Source organism: Talpa europaea (assembly GCF_964194135.1).
Source record: "Talpa europaea genome assembly, chromosome: 3".
NCBI lineage: Eukaryota > Metazoa > Chordata > Mammalia > Eulipotyphla > Talpidae > Talpa > Talpa europaea.
Window position 1 is genome coordinate 150,949,220 of NC_140069.1, and position 21,826 is coordinate 150,971,045.

At 64.2% G+C, this 21,826-nt stretch overlaps 1 protein-coding gene across 1 annotated transcript; it reads left to right on the top strand.

Moving 5' to 3' along the window:
- Window positions 1-1,350: 1,350 nt before the first annotated feature.
- NOM1 (nucleolar protein with MIF4G domain 1) lies at window positions 1,351-21,515 on the top strand (the record flags this gene model as incomplete). Its single annotated transcript, XM_084230756.1, has 12 exons — window positions 1,351-1,452; window positions 12,021-13,112; window positions 14,224-14,351; window positions 15,544-15,739; window positions 16,242-16,565; window positions 17,707-17,817; window positions 18,177-18,341; window positions 18,918-19,039; window positions 20,310-20,442; window positions 20,587-20,718; window positions 20,990-21,099; window positions 21,344-21,515. 12 exons carry the CDS (start codon window positions 1,351-1,353, stop codon window positions 21,513-21,515), a joined length of 2,787 nt encoding a protein of 928 aa, XP_084086882.1.
- Window positions 21,516-21,826: the final 311 nt, after the last annotated feature.

Sequence of the window (21,826 nt, forward strand, 5' to 3'; positions counted from 1 at the left end):
CTGTGAGCATGACCAGAACCCACGACCACCCACTAGGTGGGTCAGCAGCCAGGAGCCCCTACGTGGCCAGGAACCCGGGCAGCCAGCCCCGCGCACACCAGCGAACTCAGCCCCATCGGAGCAGGGCCAGCCCGGGCCTCCGCGGCCTCATCCGGGTGTGAGGCGGGGACGTGACTATGGACATAGATTGGGTGACGTTTGCTGATGCGGGGGTGAATTGGAGGGGGCCCTTCGAGCTGCCCAATTAAAACTCCAAAATGTGGCTAGAGAGCCCGGGTGCAGGGTCTCAGCGCCTGGCTGTGCCATTGGGCGCATAGAAGGTGTGGTTGAAGGGAATCGGTGGTGTAGAAATGATCTCTGCCCGGTTGGAACATTCGAGGTTGCTGGGTCCACTTCCCGAAAGGGATGATAAAATTTCCCTTCCTCTGTACATCAAAATCAGCTTTTTATGTCTTTAGAAAGTGCTGGAGCTTTGTGGGCAATTCATTTATAAATGGCTCTACTTTGTTTTCACATTTTTAAGGATCAAAGATGAAACTCGAAGAAAAAAGTTAATAGTAAAAATATTTGTTACAGGTTTCACTATTTTAAACATAAATTATAATTTAAGGGCTCCAATACATTTCGAACCGTGGAAGATTTTAAGGTAGTTATGCGTCTCTTCGGTAATATATTTGCTATCAACTTATTGCATAAAAGGATTGCTTGTGAATTCAAGATTATTTTTAGATTTATAGCCCTTTCAAGTGAAAGCGGGGTTTTCAGAAGTACTTCCGATTTCCAGTGTCTGGTGAATCTTCCATTTGCCATCAGGGGTGCCTCCCGCCGCCCCCCGCCCGGCCCTGGGCCCCATCAATCCAGCCGGGCGGCGATGCTGGCAGGAGCCTGCGGGCGGGGGGCACGGCCTGCGTGACGGACGCGGGCGCCGCTCCTCGAGCCGTGGAGGTGTTTCCACAGCCGCCGCCGTCTTGATAAATGCTTATTGTGGGTGCTGCGAAAACTGCTGATTTGTGAAAATATTGTCGCAGCCCTGTTTTTGGCCTCTCCAAGCGCTAATTCCTCGCATTATGGAAACCGCGCCGTCTCCGCTGGCTTAGTCGCCATTTGCTTTCTGCAGGGACACGCGGCTGGCGGCACTGCCGAGCCCTGGGCACTGGGCCTGGACGTGCGGGGCCCGCGGGTCAGGGGCTCCCCGGCCCTGTCTGTCCAGGGGTGTGGGGGCCCAGGGATGTGGGGGGCCAAGGATGGGGGCCGGGGCATCCGGCAGAGGCAGCGGCAGCCCTTCAAGAGAAGGCCTTGCGCTGGCCGGCGCCCCTCCTGCTGCGCCCCTGCCAGGGCCCGCGGTCAGCCATGCGGCCAGCAACTGCCCGACGTGGGCACGCCGAACGGGGCCGTGTCTGCGCCATCTACTCGCCCGAGAGTCGCCGTTTCCGCTCCACAACCCACCACCGGGTGCCACAGGCGGGCACCGTCCCCCTCCTGGGGCCCACACCGCCTCTCGGTCTAGGCGTCCGGGCAGGCCCTTCAGGCCCTGCAGGCCCAGCCCCCGCCGCTGCGCTTTCCTGCAGGCCAGGCCCTCGGCCAGTGCCCACGGCTCGCCTCTTCCTCCCGGTCTTGCCGCAGAAGGGAGGGTGTTCTCTGCGGGTTTGGGGAGCCCGGTTTGCTCCCACTCCCCGCAGGAGGCCCCGAACAGCCGCACCTCAGGGGCTCCTCGGCTTTGGCGCTGACAGGGAGGCACAGTGTCGGCTTCACGTCCTGCCCCGGACTTCCACAGGGTCGCATCGCAGCCCCTCACTCGTTTGCTTTAAAAGCCAGAGGCTGGGGCCTTGCTGCCCACCCAGTGCCCTCCAAGGAGGAGACTTCGTGAATCCCTCAGGGAGCCGCCCGCCAGGGCCACAGCCCCACGCCGGGGACTGGACGCCAGACGCCTTCCTCCACCGAGACTCAGCCCTTCGTGCACGGCCGCTGCGTCGGGGGGAGTAACCTGCCGTTTGACTCTAAGACAAAGCATGTGAATAAAAGCGCGGCATGGCGTGGAGTTCCGTTGGCTCGTCTCGGGGGGCCGGGCAGCGCCGCCGGGCAGCCAGGACACCGCTCCTCCCGGAGGACTAGCCCGGGAGCACTGAGGGTCGGGACAACGGAGGTTAATCTCAAAATCAGCAGAGATAAGTTTCATTCAAAATCATGACTGTTCTCTTAGTTAAACTCAAATGCAGGGACTTCCTCCCAGGCACGGGAGGACGATGAACAGTGGCCGGGAGGGGCCGCTCCCTGGCCCTGTGAGTGACCAGCCTGCTCGCTGGTAAAGCACAAGGTCCTGCACTGGAGCCCCCCCTCGCCCCGACCCCGACTCGTTAGCAGAATAAACACGTCTGTGCTGGGCGAGGCTCCAGGAGCTCAGGGACGTGCCGGGGCCCAGGCCGCCGCTCCGGGGCCTCACCACCCACGTTCCTCCTTCCCAGAAGGGGCGAGCAGCAGTCGTCAGCCTGGCCCTCTCTCCGCCACCTGCCCGCCAGGGGCCGCCCGCCGGGGGCCAGGCAAACTGCCCGGGAGTCCCAGGACCGGGAGTCCCACCTCCAGGAAGGCGGGCGTGGAGGAACTGCGGGGGCCAGGCGCAGGCGGGCGGGGAGAGCCGGGCCCCACTCTGCCGGCCCAGGGGCCGGCGCCCTCGTTTGCAGTGAGCCCACCGCCCGTTCGCAGCGGAGACCCAGCAGGGGCCGGTGCAGGGACCCGGCCTGGCCGCACGTGTCCTCCCGTGTCCCGACAGGCTGCTGGGCCTGAGGAAGACACGTCCGCTCACTTTCTTCTTTCCAGGCCCTTTCACTCGGCCTCAGAGGTGGCCGGTCCACTCACAGTTGGGGGCAGGGCTGGGACGGGAGGGTCAGTGGGGACAGAGCTGAGTATGGGAAGCCGAAGCAGTGGTGGGGACGGTGGTGGTGGCCGCGCCACCGTGAGTGGACGCGACGCCATGGAGCTGTGCCCTGCAGAGCGGCGAAGACGGTGAGTTCTGCGCTGCGTGTGTCACCTCAAAAAACAAAAAGACTGGGGGCCTCCCTGGGGGCGCAGGGGTTAGTCTCAGCACTGAGAAGCCGCGCACAGCCACTGCAGCTGGAGTGCGATCCCCAGGCAGGGAGCTGATCCACAGGGCGCAGCAGACCTCTCCTGTCTCCCCGCTGCTTCCTCAGCAGTCGATCTGCCTGTTCTGCTCCCCACTCTGTCTCTGGTGAGTCCTCTCACGCCCCGCACCTCTGGCCTGCACCCCCAGTTCTCGTATGTATAAATAAATAAATCTTTTTAAAAAACAGGCTGCGAAATGGCCTGCCTGTGACACCATGAGCTGCCTGTGTGACCAGGTGCCACTGGAGCCTTCTGCACGGGACACCAGGGGGAGAGGCAGAGGTGGGGGTACAGACACACAAGCCTGGCTAGACCCGTGCACGCCCACTGTGCACTCCCCGCACAGCCTCACCGTGCGGCCCCACCGTGTGTGCACACCTGTCTATAACAGAAAGCAAGACATGCTTTGGTTTGCTGTGGACGAGGACAGTGGGGAGGGGCGAGCTGGAAATCAAGGGGCAGGAGCCCCCTCTCCGGGATAAATAGCAACATCAACAGCCAACTCCTTGGAAGGCCGTGGCTTGCAGTGGGAGCAGCCTACAGGGGAGTGGGGAGGCGAGCCCCAGAGGGAGAGTCGGAGACAACAGGCTGGGCCGTGCAGCCTCGGGGACAGGGGCCCTGGGTGTGGCCATGCGTCATGTGTCTGGCCCACCTGTGGGCCTTCGGCGGTGGTTCCTGGAGGGGAGAACCGGGCATTTGCACAGACCTAAAAACCACAACACTCATCAGAAAGCGTTGGTGACAGGTCAGGAAGAGCCACCGGGCCTCCAGGCGCCGCCCTGGAGCCTCTGCTCAATGGGCATCACAACTAAGCTCGTGCCAGCTGCTAGCACCCCGCCAGGCCCTGCTCCCCAGACGTGGCATCCAGCTCCCTTGAGCTGCCTCCAGACGGCCTGGTCCTGGACGGGTTCACGCTGTTCTCACAGCGAGAGCCCGTGGCAGAAATCCAGCTCTGAACCGCAACGCACAGACCAGCTCTAAGCCGGGGACAGTGAGGGCAGGCGTGCGCGGACCCGCGCCTCCAGGGAAAGGGGCTGCTGGGATGGGGGCCGGCAAGGGCTCCGGAGCAAGAGGACAGGCGAGGCACTCGCTTGGGTTCCTCGGCCTCCCCTCGCGGCGAATCCTGCAGACACTGAAAACGCACTTGGGGCGGGAACCACCGTCCTGCCGGCTCCAGTCTCCCCATCCCCACACGCCTTTATTTGGGGGCTTTAGAACTCACGGGCATGTCACCTGCAGCGTCTGTGTCTGCACAGAGTGGTAATGTCAAAAATAGACCCCAAACAGGAGAGATTGGGACCAAAAAAATAGAACCCAGACAGTCCTTCAACTACCGCTGGAGAAAGCGGGGGGACGAGCGTGGCAGTGTTAATATTTACGCAGCGTTGCGGCCACATTTCAAAATGACAAGCTTGCATGTGATGATGAGATGTATCCAAACGCAGAAATTATTATAATCCTGTCACAATTCACTGCTGACCAAAGTAAACTAATCAGATAAATAAGCTCCATTGCTCGCGGCCAACTGACGAGTGTGACCTGAGCAGAAATAAAATACGGGCCGGGGGAGGCGCCGGGTGAGCCCAGGCGGCCACGGGCCCGGCCGGCTGATATCACTGCCGCGGTGATTTACCGCGCACCAGCCCTGGCCGGCAGGTCTCCCCAGCGCCTCTTCTAGTAACGCGGGCACGGCTGCACGGCGGGCCGCGCCTGCGTCCGGGGCAGTTTCCGCGCCCACAGGCCGAGCCATCTGCCCTCACCCACGGCATGGGCAGCCCTGGCCCCACGGCTTCGACCAAGGCTCCGGAGGCCAAGCTACCCAGCCCATAGGCCCTGCCAGCCGTTGTCCCACAGCTGGGGGGCCGGTGCCATGGGCACCAACTTGGGGTGAGCCTGAGGCCAAAGAGCTGTGGAGGACGCCGGGGGGGGCGCAGGCTCAGGCACTCCAGGCCACTCAGGTGTCCAGTAGGAGGACGGGCTGAGGGGGCGCTGACAGTGGGGGTCTGGGTGGTGGGCGCAGGGATGGCACAACTGAAGAGGGGCAAGCCTGAACCCACCGTCTACACTGTGACGAACTGGACACCACAATAAAAATAACACGAGTGGAAACACCTGAGCAGTGCTTCCCGGCAAGGTGCATGAGCGGCGGGAGCCCCGCCTGGGCTACTTCTTGACAAGGATGGAGCTGCCACGGGCAGCCCGCAGGAGGCAGGACCACCTAGGCACTGCCGTCCACACCGCCTGCCTGCAGACGCCACCATGGCCGTCTTTCAAAAAGGCAGCTGAAGGGCCTCTCTGGTGGCACAGGGATTAGACAGCGCTATCAAGCAATGGCCAGCCACTGCAGCACAAGATCGATCCCCGGCCAGGGAGCTGATCTGCAGGGCGCAGCAGACCTCTCCTGTCTCCCCGCTGCGCCCCACAGCAGTGGGTTTCAGTCACTCTGCCTGTTCTGCTCCCCACTCTGCCTCTGGTGAGTCCTCTCACCCCTGCACCTCTGGCCTGCACCCCAGCTCTTGTGTGCATAAATAAATAAATCTTTAAAAAAAAAAAAGGAAAAGAAAAGACAAGACAGCTGGAGGTTTGTTTAAATGCCCGAGAAACCCTCAGGCATGGCCATCGTCCCGCCCCAGGGTCCACAGTAGCTGACATTCAGGGAGCAATCGCCAAGGGCTGAGGCCACCGATAAATCCTCACGTGACTTACCTCACTTGAGGCTTTCTAGAGGGGTATGTTCGGGGCATCCTCCTCCGTCACCAAAGGCGGCTCCGGGAGGCTTAGCAGTGGCCACCTGCGTCACCCTGCGGGTGAGCTGCTCAATGCTTTCAGCCGGGGCCAACGTGGCCCCAGCCGGGGCGACCCCATGTGGCGGTTGGGGTGGGCGAAGCGGCTCCCCGGCAGTAGCCCCCGCCTGTGCCCCTCGCCCCCCGAGGCCACCTCGCCAGCCACTTAGACCCTTTCCAAAAGCGTCAGTGGAAGGGCTGCGCCAAACAGCCTTCTCAACCTAATTAGGAGACAACTCGATGCCAGGAGGCCGTTCCTGCCACTCCGGCTTCCGCAGTGACGTTATGACAAAGGCAGAAGGTGCATTAAAGCGTTGGATCCATATTGAGGTCATAAAACCTCACCCGCAGACAGTTCCTGTCCAGGGATTCCTGTGCCAGAAATAGATCAATAAGCGCTGCAGAGGCCCGCGCCACCCGCAGACGAGCGCTGCAGGGTGGGCGTGAGGGCCAGCTGTCCCCACACAGCCCTGCTGCCAGCCCCGGAGCCACGCCACGGGCATCCAGGTAAAAACCTTGTTTTCTAGGTATCTTCTTGGGAAAATCAATCAAGAAACACAAAACTAGACTTGCCCCATTTTTAGCGTAAGACCTGGTACAGCTGCGTCTCCCCAGCTGGTCACAGGCTCCCCTGCCCACCCAGCGGAGGCTGCAGACTTCACTCGGAGGCACGGAGCCTGGGGGCACACAGAATTGGGTCAGAAAAACACCTTCATCTTGGCAAAAGCCAGCCGTTGCCAGCTGCCAGGGAGGAAGGGCAGTACGCAGACGTGTCTGGATGGACGTCCACTCTGAGACCTTGTGGGTAACTGCGCCGAGCGCCAGTGCCCGCGGCCCTCGGCAGGCAGCAGGCCTGGCCAGTCTGTCCTTGCTGCCTCTCGCCATGGAAACCACATCCTGGTGCCAGAGACACCCGCAAGCATCTCCAGAATGAGGCAGGCCCGGCCACTAGAGGCCCTGACTTGCACGCACCTCAGGTCTACCTGTGCTGTGCTGCCCCCCAAGAGGGGCCCTCCCAGCTGGGTGAGGCCCCACCCGCCTTGCCAGAGACACAGGCCGGGAGCTGAGGGACTCACTCCCGCTGCCATGGCCACGTCCAGCCCCAGCACCCCAGCACCTCCGCCCCCACCCTGTCAGGCCCTAGAGACTGGCCTCTGGGCATTCTTACTTGCCCCTCCCCACCCCCGGCACTCACGCAGGCGGGCTCCGGCAGGGTCAGCTGGACGCAGAGGTCGCGGCTTCACTGTCTGAACCACGCAGCTGTCCAGGGACACAGGCCCTTCCACCAAGGGCCAGCCTTGCACTCAGAGCTCTCCACCTGTCTCAGGTCTGAAAAATGGGTAAAAGGACCAGGAACCCGCCGTGTCCACCCAACTCGATTCTCCTCGGGGCTCAGGTAACATCTTCCCGACTCCCGCTGCTCCTCAGGTAAACGCCAGGAGGCGCCGGGAGCTTTGGGCCGCGCGAGGAGGGCCCGGCAGTGGACTCTGGGATCTCCCGCCTCTGTGTGCACTGACCAGCGCGCTCACGGCCAATGGGGGCCGAGTCTGTGGACTAAGGAAGCCACACCTGTCCTGAGCTGATCTTGACCCTCGGCCTGGGGCCCGCTTTAGGTTTGGGTGACCCTGGGCCTCCGGGCCTGTTCTCCAGTGGGGCCGGCCCCGCGGGCAGCGCGCTCCTGGGAAGGGTGAGCCCCTGCGGGCAGACACGGCGGCAGCTCCTCCCTCTGGGGGTGGGGCCTGGGCCTGCCCCCGCAAAGCCAGGACGGTGTCCGAGTCCTCCCTGCACGCCTGGCACCTGCGGCCCGAGTCCAGGGATGCCTCAGAGCAGAGGTCAGGGCAAACGCTGGCCGGGCCGGCCGTCTCGTCTGGACAGAGCTCTCCCCAGAGTCACCTGTGCTGAAATGCCCTTGGCTCACATTAGTGAGACTGGTAAAGAATTTTGCAAGGGACCCACCGAGTCCCCCAAGAACTGAAGGGACGCTGGGGAAGGGCACAGTGCTGGTTCGCAGAAGCCCGCGGTTCCCGAGCGCCCGATCCAGACTCGGCCAACGGGACGGGATTCCCACCTCTGTCCCTGGGCAAATGTCCACTCTGGTCACTGTCCTGCTGTCCAGCCAGCAGGCGTCTCCCTAAAGGCCTTCGTGGGAACCCCGGGAAAGGGTCCTCGCACGCGAGAAAAGGCGGACCTTAGGGGTCATGGCGGCTCCGCCATGCGGGGCGAGGGAGGAGAATTGGGAAGAGGAACCCGGGCCGGTTTCCACACAGAGGTTGTGCGGGTCAGGCAGTGGCTGGGAGGGGTGGGGACGGCGAGGGGCCAGTGGCCGGTGGCGGCCAGCGGGAGCCGGGCTCTCCTGAAACACCAGGGACGCCTCTGCTGACCTGCAGTACCTCGGGGACGCTGCATGGGACGGGGCCAGGCCACCCAGCAGCTGCACCCTTGTGTGGGCCGGAAGAGTGGGAGACGCTCCGCCACGTTCTCCAAAACAGTGTGTCGTGTGGGCGAGGGAGGAGGAGGCCGAACCCGAGTCTGGGAGCCGGAGGCACGAGCTCCACAGCTGCCCCGGGCAGCTGCTGGGTCAGTATTGCCAGGTTTTCCTTAACGGATTCTTAGCTGGATTCTTCCAGAAGCAGACCTTGAGGCAAGGCTGTGATGGGCGCAGCCAGCACGCGGGACACGCAGGGAGTAGGGGCAGTGTGAGCACTTGGGAGGGGCGGTGCTGCCCTGTCCGCTGGGCTGGGGGGGGGTTAGTCGTCCCAGGCAGGGAGGCACTGGGGGTCTCCACCCAGCCCAGCGGCAGGGGCTGCTCCCAGGGCTGGTCCCACTCAGGTGCCCCAGGCCCGGCGCGTGGAGGCCCTGGGAGGCACCCACGAGACTCTTGACCACCTTCTCTCGAGCTTGCCCACACCCACAGGGTCTGAAGATTTTTTGTTTTATAACAAAAAAACACTTTCGGGCCTCTCCTGGTGGCGCAGCGGTTAAGCGCTGGGCTGCGAAGCTGCCCGCAGCCTCTGCAGCGCCGGTTCGATACCCGGCCGCCGGGAGAGGGTCCCACATGGCGCGCAGACCTCTCCTGCCGCCCGCTGCTCCCCTCGGCAGTGTACTTGGGTCCTTCTGCCTGCTCTGCTCCCCGCTTTGACTCTGGTGAATTCTCTCACCCTCCCGCGCTTCTGACTGTACCCCGTGCTCGTATAAATAAATACAAAAATAAAAATAAATCTTTAAAAAAAATAGTTTAAAAAAAAAAAAAGAAAGAAAGAACAGGAGAGAGAAAGGGCGAGAGAAGGCCAGGGAACCCAGAGTGAAGACTTGCCAGGGGCTTGGGGGCCTGCCGGCCTCCTGGCCCCCCGGCATCCCTGCCTGCCATGTGCCTGGTTGCTGCGCTACATGTAAAAGCTCAATAAAAGCCTGAGAAAGCCACCCAGGGCTCCCGGACTCTCCTTAACCCGTCTACTCCGATCATAGAAACCTGCTCCGTCCCATCCTGCCCCAAAGGGTCTGAGCAGCAGCCGGTCAGCCGCCCAAGGCCCAGCAGACGGGAACACCCGCAGGGCCGCGCCCTCCGTGCCAGCTCGCAGCGCAACTTGGCGCGCCTGCCCACGAGAACACGACACTGCGGCCGCAACGCCCACAGCAAAGAGCACAGAAGGCCACGGCGAGAGGGCCCCGCGGCCAGCAAGCCTGTGCCGCACCCGCTCATGCTCTGGACGGGAGCACGGGGCGGCTCTCGTGTTCCCGCGAGCAGGGATTATTTCACACCAGGACCTGTTTTTGTATCAGCGAGAAGGCAGCGACCGTGGCCCGAGGCTGCCCCAGCCCCCGCCGCGGCCCAAGTGACGGAGCCCCCGCCCGCCCAGCGCGGCTGCTGCAGTCAGGCAGAAGCCCAGGGTCCAAGGCCAGCTTTAAATTGTGTGCTGGGTTGCTCTCCGTACATCTCCCACACTATTATTTTTAAGGAACTGTCAGGCAAAGCCCCAGCCGGCAATTTTTTCCAGCCGGGGGACAAGTGTCTGCTGCAGAAGCCTCTGTCTGCCTGGTAGCTCTGACCCCGCATCAGTCCTGGAGAGCAGGGCATCTCCAGAGCAGCCGCCCCTCTCACCCACTTCTCCACCTAAGACATTGCCAGGGCTCCCTTCTGCCCCCAGAATAAAAGCAGGACGGGGCAAAATGCCCCCCGCCATGCTCCCCTCTACAAGTATCTGATGTGCCCACACCCAGGCGTGAACGCTCTCGCCTGTGCGTAGACACATGTGCACACACCAGCACACACACACACACACCCGCGCAGCCAGCGCACACCCCGGCACCGGCCCTGGTGTTCGCCGTGGCCTGTGCAGCCTGCAGCCCATTCCATCTGCGCAGCCGTCACCCCCGCCACCCGGACTGGGACTGCAACAGGCCTGAAGCCCGGGAGTGGGCAGGGCTACCCAGGGTTTGGAAGAACTGCCAACATCTCCTGCCAGCACTGGCTTCCAGCCCCAGCAGCAGTGAGGGGCTCAGGGCCCACGGGGGACCCCGACGGGGACCCGAGCCCTGTGCTTGGGAGCAGCCAGGAGGAGGCAGCTCAGGAAAGCAGGGTGGGCTGACTCCCACCCCTTCCTCCTGCCCCTTCCTACCCCCCCAGCACCCCAGATGGAGGCTACAGCGGGGAGACACTTCCTCCCCTCAGTGCATACACACACCTCACGCCTTCAGCCTAGGAAACGCTCATTCCCAGCTGAGCATCTAGGCCCCAGGTCAGCCTGCCCCCCAGGGGAGCCAGCCCCAGGTTGATATCCAAATAGACCATGGCCCCCAAATTCAGATGCAGAAGGGTGAAAGATATATTAAAGTCATGTCCGATAAAAGGAAAATGGAATGAGGGTATAGTCAGTGAGAAGTGTGGACCACCCATATAAGAAAATGGAGGGCCTCCCTGGTGGTGCAGGGGTTAAGATGCAACCTATGAAGCTGTCGGCAGCCTCTGCAGCACGAGTTTGATCTTTGGCCAGGGAGCTACCTACACGGCGCAGCAGACCTCTCCTGTCTCCCCACTGCTCCCCTCAGCAGTGGGTTTTAGTCTGTCTGCCTGTTCTGCTCCCCACTCTGTCTCTGGGGAGTCCTCTCACCCCATTCCCCACACCTCTGGCCAGCACCCCTTCTCTTGTATGCACGAATAATCTTAAAAAAAGAAAAAAAGAAAATGGAAAAGAAAATTTGGTGAATAGAAGGGATGTTCTGTTCTTGGATAGGAAGACTTGATGCCAAAAATATCCAGTTTTCGTTCTAATTTAATCTATAAATTAAATACAAATTCAACTTTAAAACTCAACGGGATTTTTCATGGACAAAAGCTGGTTAGAAATTTTGCTTTTACCTTTTTTTTAAAGATTTCTTTATTTGTGCATAAAAAAGAAAGGGTGCAGGCCAGAGCTGCGGCTGGGGCGGCGGGGTGCGAGGCCTCCCCAGAGCCGGAGCGAGGAGCAGAACAGGTGGACCCACTGCCGAGGGGGCAGCGTGGAGGCGGGAGGGTCTGCCCCACCCTGTGGGCAGCTCCCTGGCCGGCTGGGAAATGAACTCACGCTGCGGAGGCTGCGGGCAGCTTCTGGGACTAAACCCCCGCGCCCCAGGGAGGCCCCAAGTCTGAGATGAAGAGCAAAGAGAAAGACTGGGGGCAGAAGGCCGCTGAGGCAGGCCCGGCAGTGCGCCCAGGGGAGGGCGGGAGACCCACGGCGGGCGGCGACACGGCTCGGCCACGGGACAGACGCTCGGCGGCGCCGTCGGGGCTCTCACCCGTGGGGCGGGCCGGCCCTTCTCGGCGGGCTCCCCGGGAGGGCGGGGCTGGAGCGGCGGGCCCAGCGGGCCCGGAGACCGGAGCCGCCACGGGGGCGGGGCAGGGCCTCCCGCCCGGGGGCAAGGCCAGCGCCGGCGACGCGGGTTGGGGGGCTCCCGGGCGGCGGGGGCGCGGGCCGTCGGGGCGCGGCGGGGGGCCAGGCGCCCCTGGCCGCGGAGTCCGCTCGCGGGGCCCGGCGAGCCGTCGCCCCACCCGCGGGCCGTGAGGCCTCCGTCCGCTGGGCCCCCGCCCGCGCCCCCCGAGGCCGGGCCCCCCGCCCGCGCCCCCCTCCCCCCCCCACCCCCGAGGCCCGGCGGCCGCCCCTTCGCGCCGCGCCCGGGCCGCTGCTCCGAAGTGGACAGATCCGAGGCGCGAGCCAGCGGGAGAGGCCGCTGCGCACGAGGAACACGATCGCACGGAGCGCGGCGCCGGGGCCCCCGCGGGCTTGTCGGGGTCCCCGCGTCCCGCCGTGTCGGGGTCCGCCGCGGGCCCGCGCCGCGTCCTCCGGCCGGCAGGGGGCGCCCGCCCCAACCGCCCGGAAGTCCCGCCCCGGAAGTCCCGCCCCGGAAGTCGGGCGCCGGCGCATCCCCAAGATGGCGGCGTCCGCGCGCGCGGCGGCGCCGGCCCGGGGAGGCGGCGGGGGCCGCGGGCCGCGCGGGAAGCGCGGGGGCGGCGGCGGGGAGGGGCCCCTGCGGCGGCTGCGGCTGGCGGTGGAGGACTTCGTGCAGGCCGCCCGCGAGGCCCGCAGCCCCGGCGGCGGGGCGGGGGCGCGCGCGGGGGGCCGCGGCCCGGGCGGGAGGCGAGGCCGCCGGGAGCTGAGGCGGGAGAAGCGGCGCCTGAGGAGGGCGCGACGGCGGCCGCACCCCGCGGGGCCCGAGCCCGCCGGCCCCGAGCCCGGCCCCGGCGCCGCCGCCGCGCGCAGACGGGCGCTGCTGGCGGCCAACGAGGAGGAGGACCGCGAGATCCGCCGGCTGGAGCGCTGCCTCGGCCTCCGCGCGCGCGCCCGGGGCGGGGCTGGGGACGCGGTGCCGCCGGGCTTCGCCCGCGACGGGCTCGGCTACGTGCTGGGCGCGCTGGGCGCCGGGCGGGGCGCGGGCCTGGGCGCCGGCAGCGGCGAAGATGAAGATGAGGACGAGGACGAGGACGAGGGCGCCGGCCCGACGCCCCCCGACAGCGACCTGGACAGCGGCTCCGAGCGCGGGGCGGCGGGGACGAGCGAGGAGCCCTCGGAGGAGGAGGAGGAGCCGGAGCCGCGGCCGCGGGAGCCCGGGACGCCGCGCGCCGCCGCCAGCGCCGCAGGGGCCGGCGCGGAGAGACGCGGCCCGAGGAGGGTCCGCTTCGCGGAGGACGGAGGAGGCGGCGCCGCGGACGCTCACGCGACGGCCCAGGTGGCGGCGACGGTCCGTGGCGCGGGGTGGGGGGCGCGGGGCCGCGTCGGGAGCCCTTTCTGTCCAGGGGCAGCGGCCATTCCCGCCAGGGGTCCTCGGGAGCCCTCCCCCCCTTCACCGGGGCATGGCCCCAAACCACCTCCCCTCTGGAGCCCCGGGGCACGCAGTGCCCTGACCTCACCCGGCCCCTCCTTGTCCAGCCGCTCCTGCGGCGAATCTTGACAACGCAGCGGCCCTGCTCGCTGCTGGGCAGTCTCACCTGAACCCCGTGTTCAGAGCCAGAGGGCGGCGGCAGGGCCTTCCTGCCCGCCCCGGGCTTCCGCTGCCGGGGCCTGGGGGTTCCCTTCCCTTTGCAGCCCGTGCTTGGCCCCTCAATACACCCCGCCTGGGGCTGCAGGACCGTCCTTGGTTTAGCCTGGGTTTGCGGCTGTCAGTGCCAAGCACCTGCAGAGTCTCTGCTTTAACCGTGTGGGCTGTCCCGGGTCCTTGCCTCCGGGCACTTTGTGGGCAAGCCCTAGTGCCATCAGTTGCTCTCCTAGAGCACCTGTTTTATAGCATCTCCGACTCCAGAGTTTTCTTTCACGTCTTATTGTGCAGTTGATGTCCAGCCTGAGCTCGGGGTCTCTGGGGTGGCAGTTTCTGCGCGTGTAATGTACTTTCTCCAGCAAAGGTGAAGCTCCTTGACATGTTAGGGACACACTGTCATGTCCTTCAGACCTGCCGCGTGGGGCCAGGAGTGTTGGTTGTTACAACAGTGATCGGGAGCCCTGCCTGTTGGTGACCTGGAGAGTGCGGGCCAGGGTCACTGACTTGATCGTGCACATCTAAGTCTGTGGCGCCACGCGTGAGGTTGTTGCGGAACCCTTGCCTTCCAGGCAGGCGCTCCATCTGTCCCAGTGTATGCCAGTCTGGCCACAGGTGTAGGCAGGGCTGCGGGCAGGTCTGCTCCTCCCGGTGGCCACACCAGCAGGTGGCGCACCCCAGGACCACACCAGGCACTCAACAAAGAGGGGGGCTTGCAGCACAGCGATGGGCAGAAGCAGGGCACTGCCCTGAAATGTGTACCCAAAGGGGACGGGGGGGGGGCCACACCGCTTTCTGCTACTCCTTCTGTCCTTTCTAGCAGGGTCTTTGTGAACACGGTGAAACGTGCACCCTAGCCCCTGTGAGGCAAGTAGGGGGTGCTGCGGACACCGAGAAAGAGAAGGAGCTCGAGAGGCTGAGGAGACGCGTCAAAGGCCTGATTAACAGGTACCGTGGGGTGAGGTGCTTCTATGCCCTTAAAGAGACGAGGTGCAGGGGCGGCCCTGCCACTAACCGCTCCTTCTGTGTCTATCCTCGTGCCCCTGGGCCCAACTTGCAAAGCAGGGTGCACCAGCGTGTTCTATGACTCCTCCAGAACCTGTGGGGTTCTGGGCAGGTTCTGCTGCTGCTCCTCCGGCCCAGCACCCGGTGCCCCGTGCTACAGCCTATGACCTCCCTCCTCACCGGCTCATGCCTGGGCCCCTTATCTGCGTGCACTGGTGGCCGGAAAGCCTCTCCTGGCACTGGCGGTCAGCCAGCCACCCGCTCTGGGGAGCAGGGGTGAGATATCCCTCCTGCCGTCTCTCCAGGAGCTCGAGCGCCCGGCTGAGCCTGCTCTGGAGGTGCGGGCCCCTGGCGCCTGCTCTGGCGTTGCCGGGTCTTGTAGTTGTACAAGTCTTTGCTCATAGTTTTATTTAGAAATAATCATGGGCTTGTGGGGGTTACAAAGACGTAGTGGGAGGCCCCCCCCCAACCCCACTTGCACAACTCTGGCGCAGTCCAGAGGGCAGGAGGTGAGACGTGTGCAAGTGCAGAGCTGGCTCGGCCTGACCTCTTACCTGTGGGCGCTGGTGTCGAGGCGCACCAGTGGCTCCTGCCTGCTCCCCTGTGGCCACGCCCAGCCCTCTTGCTTTTCGTGTTTCATTTCTTTTCAATTAAAACACACCATGCTGCGTCCCGGCGTTTCCCAGACGGGCGCCTGAGCTCCGGTGCTGGCACAGGTGCAACGCTGCACTCCTGCGGGTGCAAAAACACGTGATGTGCGTGGGCATGGCTTCCCCCAAGTCACAAGGCACCCCTGGCATTGGGCATTATTGTGCCAGCACAAAAAGGAGGGGAGGGAAACGAGTTTTCCTGGCAACACAGCAGTCTGAGGAGGGTTCCATGCGTCTGCCTGGGGCCATGGGGTCAGGGGACAGCAGAGCCTGTCCCAGCCTGGGCTGGAAGAGAGCCCTGTGTGTGCCCCGGTGCACTCCGGGGGCAGCATGCCCTGCCCAGGCTCCTGGAGGGCCGTGTGCTCTGCGTGAACACGGGACGGGTGGTCTGCGGTCAGCTGTGGTGCTGAGCTGGTGGTGCTGCCGGCCTGGACCTCAGGTGCCTTCTGAAGGCAAACGCCCTGCGCATCCTCGCACCCCTGCAGATTGAGCGAGCCCAACATGGCCTCCATCAGCGGGCAGCTGGAGGAGCTGTACATGGCCCACAGCCGGAAGGACATGAGCGACACGCTGACGGCCGCCCTGCTGAGCGCCTGCGCGCCGGACACCGCCATGCCGGGCCGGCTGGTGATGGAGCACGTGCTTCTGCTCAGCGTCCTCCACCACACCGTGGGGGTCGAGGTAGGTGCCGCCTCCCCTGCCCGTGGCACTGGCCTGGGCCCACCTGGCCCGTTCGAGTGCTGGCATCGCTGCTGCTGACCAACCTCTACGTGGGGTGGGAGGTGGCCTCGGAAGGAAGGAGCACCCCGGTGGCCAGTACGACTGGGCCCCGGTGCAGAGGCGTGTGCCGATCCCTCCTGGGAGGGGCTGGGCACCTCGCCCCAGGGGCTTGGTCAGGACGCAGTGGGCTGTGCGAGGGAGGCGCCCCCGCTGCAAGCCAATAGTCGCCCGCCCTCCCATGCTGCATCCTCACCCACTGACCTGCTGCCCTCCTTCTGGCCTCCTTCCTCCAGCGCAGCCTCCCAGTCAGGGCCTGGTGCTCGGCAGGCTCCTCCCGGGTGGGGCCAGAAGTTGGTCTGACGCCGCCTCCCTGCAGTGGCCTCCCACGTGTGCGCTGGCTCGCAAGTCCTGGCCCCTACACCGGGCTTGGGCGCGCGGTGGGCAGTGAGTCCTCTCCTTGCAGGTGGGCGCGCACTTCCTGGAGGCCGTGGTGCGGCGGTTTGATGCCATCTATGCTGGCGGAGGCCCTGGAAAGGAGTGTGAAAACCTGCTGGCCATCGTTGCCCACCTGTACAACTTCCGCGTGGTGCAGGCGCGCCTCGTCTTTGACGTCCTCAGGAAACTCGCCGCCACCTTCACGGAAAAGGACGTCGAGCTCATCCTGGCGATGCTGAGAAATGTGGGCTTCTCGCTGAGGAAGGATGATGCAGTGTCGCTGAAGGAGCTGATCGCCGAGGCCCAGGCCAAAGCCTCTGGCGCCGGCAGCCAGTTCCAGGACCAGACCAGGGTACGCCCGCCACCCCGCCCCAGGCGCCGCTCTCTGGCCGCGCCCATGGTGGCCTTTGGGGTCAACCTCCCCACGGCGCCTGTTGTCTCTGCCTCAGCAGGTCTTGGCTTGCTCTGTGTTGCGTGGACACCCCTTGTTTTCTCAGCGAGAACGCGACTTTTGTGGACTTTGTAGGTGGAGCTAACTCTCCTCCTTTCAAGACGCGCTGGCTGCGGGTGGCAGGCGCACGGCCCCTGGTCTGTGAGGACTGGCGTGGCCTGGCCCAATCTCTCAGCGTCCGTTTCCCCATCTGAAAAATGGGGTGCTTGGGGGTGGGGGTGAGGATGCCACTTGTTAGAGCAACCACCTGGAGGGCGTGTTAACCCTTCAAGGACTTGGCGCTTCTTCCCAGAAGCCTGCGGGCTCCCAGGAGCTGAACAATGTGAAGTTTCTCTCGGGCTGCCATGGAGGGTGGGAGGTGGCAGGGCAGGGAGAGGCCGGGGTGGGGCCGGCGTGAGCATGTTGCTAAGGATGTGGGCTTGGGCTAGGAGGGACCAGGCCTGGGGTCTGACCTTAGGGACAGAGGTCACCAGGTTCCCAGCTGGGGTCTGCGGAGCAGGGAGCCTGTGAAGTATCTGGAAACCCTGGGTGGGAGCAGCCAGCGGGAAGTGGGGAGGCCTCGGCCTGGCTGCCCTCCTTAGCTACATGGAGGAGGAGAGCCCAGAGGGACACGCCCCTGGGGGACAAGGCCCTGCTCCCAAGCAGTGAGGGCTGACGGCCAGGGCCTTCCTGACAGTTGCCCTGAGTGTCGGGGGTCAGCACTCGGGCGCCTGAGCACCCAGCCAGGGGCGGCTCTGCAGGGTGCAGAGGTGTTGGAAAGTGTACGGTGGTAGCTGTGCGGCCTGGGATGGGCCGGGAGCACCTCCTGGGCTGTGGGTTCTCCCTCAGTGAAAATCAGCCTTTGGGGTGATCTCAGATGGGCTGTGCTTGTGACCTTTCTCTGGGCGTCTTTCCAATTTAAACGCAAAAGTAAAAAGACGGATGAGGGGCAGGGGTCAGGGAGAGGACCTCGGGTGTGGGTGCGGCTCTGTGCACAGTGGGGGTTCCCGCCTGGAGGGGGCCACTGTCAGGCCTGAGACAAATGGGCTCCTCTATGGCTTAGGTCCGGTTCATGCTGGAGACGATGCTGGCTCTGAAGAACAACGACATGCGGAAGATACCGGGCTACGACCCTGAGCCTGTGGAGAGGCTGAGGAAGCTGCAGAGGGCTCTGGTGAGTCGTGGGGCCGTGGCTCGCGGAGCAGGCCTGTGCCAAGGCAACCCGCATGGTGGTGTCCTGGGTGGGGTCTGTGCATGGAGCGTCTCCGTACTCAGCCTGCAGTGCTGGTGGGCAGTGGCATCACGGGCCCGCGTCCGTTTGAAGTCCAGGGTGCTTCTGGTTGCTCCCGCTGGGGCAACCCCCTCCGCCCAGGTCGCAGGGCGGAATTGGCAAGTCCACGTGTCTCCTGCCGCATCCTCACCGCCAGCCTGACAGGGCTTCCCTGAGCCTCTGCTCAGGTGACGCTTCCCAAAGACCCTGGGGTTCGGGCTGGCGCCCAATGGGGCTGGTCTGAGGCCCTCTCCCGCCTGCAGGTGCGCGGCATCGGCTCAGGCGCCGACTCGCAGCTGCGCGTCTCCTGGGACGACGTCCTGAATGCCCAGCAGACTGGCCGCTGGTGGATCGTGGGGTCTGCGTGGAGTGGGGCGCCAATGATCGACAACAGCCAGCAGGCGCGCCCTCGGCAGCCGGCAGGGACGGTAGGAGGCCTGCGCCCCGGGCTCCCTGTGTGGGTGCTCACGCCTTGCCCATGCGTGGAGTATTTGAACACTGTCAAAGTTAGCGCTGTTTGGGTGTGATTTAATTTCTGCTGTCTCCCTGATGAAAGGATGTCTAAAGCCCCAGAACACCTCACGTGGAAGCCTTGAGCGCAAGATGCCGGGCTCTGCACTCAGACGCTGGCCGTGCAGGCCCCTGTCCCGGGGGTGGGGCGCCACGGCCCTCCCTGCCCCCCTCCCTGCCCAGGACCCCGTCTCAGCCTGGCTTCTTGCAACTCCGTGTCCTCGCACCCGCTGCTGGGATGCCCCCGCCGTGAGGGTTTTCTCCTGCTTCGTCTCTTGCTCCTCTTTGTCCTGCGGGCCTCTGCTCTGGAGTAACGATTTCACCTTCACGATCGCACGTGCGCACGATGACACACACGTGTTGCATGTTGTGTACGTGTTGATTTAGTTACGGTCAGGCAAGCCACAAAGCCACGCGCTTGGCGTTTCAGTAGCTGCGCTGAACCCCAGGAGCCTCTCGGGGAAAACCTCTGCTCCGATTGTCCCTCTCTTCAGGTTAGCGCCAAGATTCTCGAGCTGGCGCGGAAGCAGAGAATGAACACGGACGTCAGGAGAAACATATTCTGTACAATCGTGACGAGTGAAGATTTCTTGGACGCGTTTGAAAAGCTGCTCAAGTGAGTGTGGGTGTGGCCTGTGGCTTACGATGTGATTGGGTGTTGACTTCAGTGGGGTGGGGTGTATTTTGGGGGCAGCCCGGCCGGCACCCGATGACCCCGCCGTTCAGGCTAGAACACTTGTGAGCGGCTGGGGCCGGAGCTGCGGGGGCCGCAGTCGTTTGGTAGCTGCGGTGGCGGAGCCCCTGGTCTCTGGCAGCATCCCGCTGAGGCGCTGCAGGCGGGGCTTTGTGCCGGCCGGGGAGACCTGCAGCGCTGTGTGCTCCCACAGCGTACGCAGGCCCCCCACGGCTCGGGGTGCTGCGCAGGCTCCCTATCCACAGGCCCTCCTGGGGCTCTGCTCGGGGCCAGCACAGCCCTGGTAAGTGCCAGAGGCAGCTCTGAGGGGCTTGGCCCCCGGGGTCTTAGTGTCCGTCCCGAGGACCCCAAGGGTGACTTGTCGGCAGGTCCTGGGGAATCAAGTTACATGTGGATTAAAGGTCAACTGTTCTGAAGGCTATTCTGATATTTATGAGGTTTTGTTTCAGACTCAGAATGAAATCTGGTGAGAAGATTAAATTTAGAATTCTCATAATCAGAAGTTTCTTTTTCTTTAATTTATATTTTTATATCGAGGTCACGTGGCCCTCCAACACTGGATGGGAGTCAGTGTTCATCCGCTTCAGATGTGTGTGACCCCAGCACGCCCCCCAGTCCTCAGTCATGTCCCTCTGCCCTGTGCTCCCCACACCTCCCCAGGGTCTCCTTCCCAAGTGGGTGCCTCCTGGTGGTGGTCCCCCCCCATGTCTGCCTTGTGCGTGGTGAGGCCCGCCAGGTGACGCCAGGTCTGGAGAACTCAGCCCACGGCATTATGCCTGTCTAGCAATTCTGTTTCATTCTGCTGAATTTTATTGACATGAGCCGATGGGAACATGTCCCAGCAGATGGGGACTACCTGCCTGCGCCCTCAGCCAGGGCCAACGCTTCCCTGGCGGGGGGCGTAGGGTCCCCTCTCCCTGCAGCTGGGACCTCTGCCCTGCGGAGAGGCCCCGCGCTGGGCGGGACGGACTGCCAGGCCCGGGCTCCCTGCTCCTTCCTGCGGGGCGGGCGGTAGTTGAAGGAAGGTCCGTTGCCAAGGACCCAGGGCTTCGTGCTGGCCCAATGGCAGGGCAGGAATGAAGCTAAGGGAGGGCGGCCTGGCCGGGGCAGGGACCCAGCCCCTGGGCGGGCCTTGACCATGGGCTCTACAGCTGTCCAGACCCCCCATGGCGTCTCGGGTTCTGCCTTCCAGGCTGGGGCTGAAGGATCAGCAGGAGAGGGAGATCGTCCACGTGCTGGTGGACTGTTGCCTTCAGGAGAAAACCTACAACCCCTTCTACGCCTTCCTGGCGGGCAAGCTCTGCGAGTACGAGCGGCGGTTTCAGGTCAGCAGGAGCCCCACCTGCAGGCTCACCCCCAGCGCCGCCAGTAGGGCTCCCGGCCGTGGGGCCTGGCGTGGCAACCCCCCCCCCCCCCCCCCCCCCCCGTTCATCGCATCTTAGCTTCTCTCTTCCTCTGGTTGCTGCCAGATGACCTTCCAGTTCAGCATATGGGACAGACTGCGGGACCTGGAAAGCTTGCCCGCCACGAACTGCTCTAACCTGGTCCACCTGCTGGCTCACTTGCTGAAAACAAAAGCACTTCCGCTCTCCGTCTTGAAGGTGTGTGTAATGGGTGAAACTTGCCAAAGCAACGAAAACAATGGTGTCACGGCTTGTGTTTGCCTCAGAAAACGCGTGTCCCACGTTCCCACTCGCCCGAGGGAGCCTCCCCCTCCCCCAGCCCCCCAGAGCACCGGGCCTCAGGGCCTGGCCAGGAGCGGCGGCCCCGGCCGGGCATGGGCCAGGTCCTCCGGGTGACCATTTATGAGGCATCGGGGAAGTTGGCCGAGTCCGTGGGACCTCATTTTTCTCTCTGGCCTGACTCTCCTAGGTAGTAGAATTCAGCGAACTGGACAAACCCAGAGTCCACTTTTTGCGGAAAGTGTTACATAAGCTGCTGGTGGAAACCGACATCGAAGACCTCGCCTTAGTCTTCGCGCGGTACGTCCGGCTCGCACGGGAGACGGAGGGGGGTTTTGTCTTCCCTCGGCTCGTAGCAGCAGGGCCGCCGTGCTTTCCGGGGCTTCGCTCACGGCCGCCGTTTCCACGGAGGCTCCTGTTGTCAAGTGGGGCCTGGCAGAGCTGGCGCGCGCCCCATCGCAGCCTCCTGGACCAGGGGGACCCTCGCTTCATCCGGTTCCCTGTGGGGGCTGCGCAGCCCGGCTGACCTGGCCTTCTCTCCCAGGGTGTCCGACAACCCCAAGCTGGGTGTGTTTCGCGAGGGCCTGAAGCTTTTCGTCAGCCACTTCCTGCTGAGGAGCGCGCGGCACCTGAGCGCGGAGGATGCCGGCCTGCTGCGGGAGAGGGCGGAGCTGGCCGCCCGGTCCCTGCAGGGGAAGGCCTCCCTGCGCCTGTAGCCGGGGCCCTGGCTGGAAACGGCTTTGTGAGCCCAGAGACCTGCCACTGGGCTCACTGGCGGCGCCTTCAGGATGTGCTCAGATGCTGCACTGGAAGTCACTTTGGACGCGCGGCTGTGGTGGGGGCTGGGCATCCCTAGCGGGAGGGCCTTGGGTCGGAGGGTCGCCAGGCGGTGCAGCTGTGAAGAGGCGGACGCGTCTGTGCATCGGTTAGCAGTGCAGACCTGTCTGCGGCGTGGCGCCTGAGCGGGTGTCGGGAGCCGGCGGGTTCGAGCCTCGTCCCACCTGCACGACGGTGCGCGGGTCTTCTC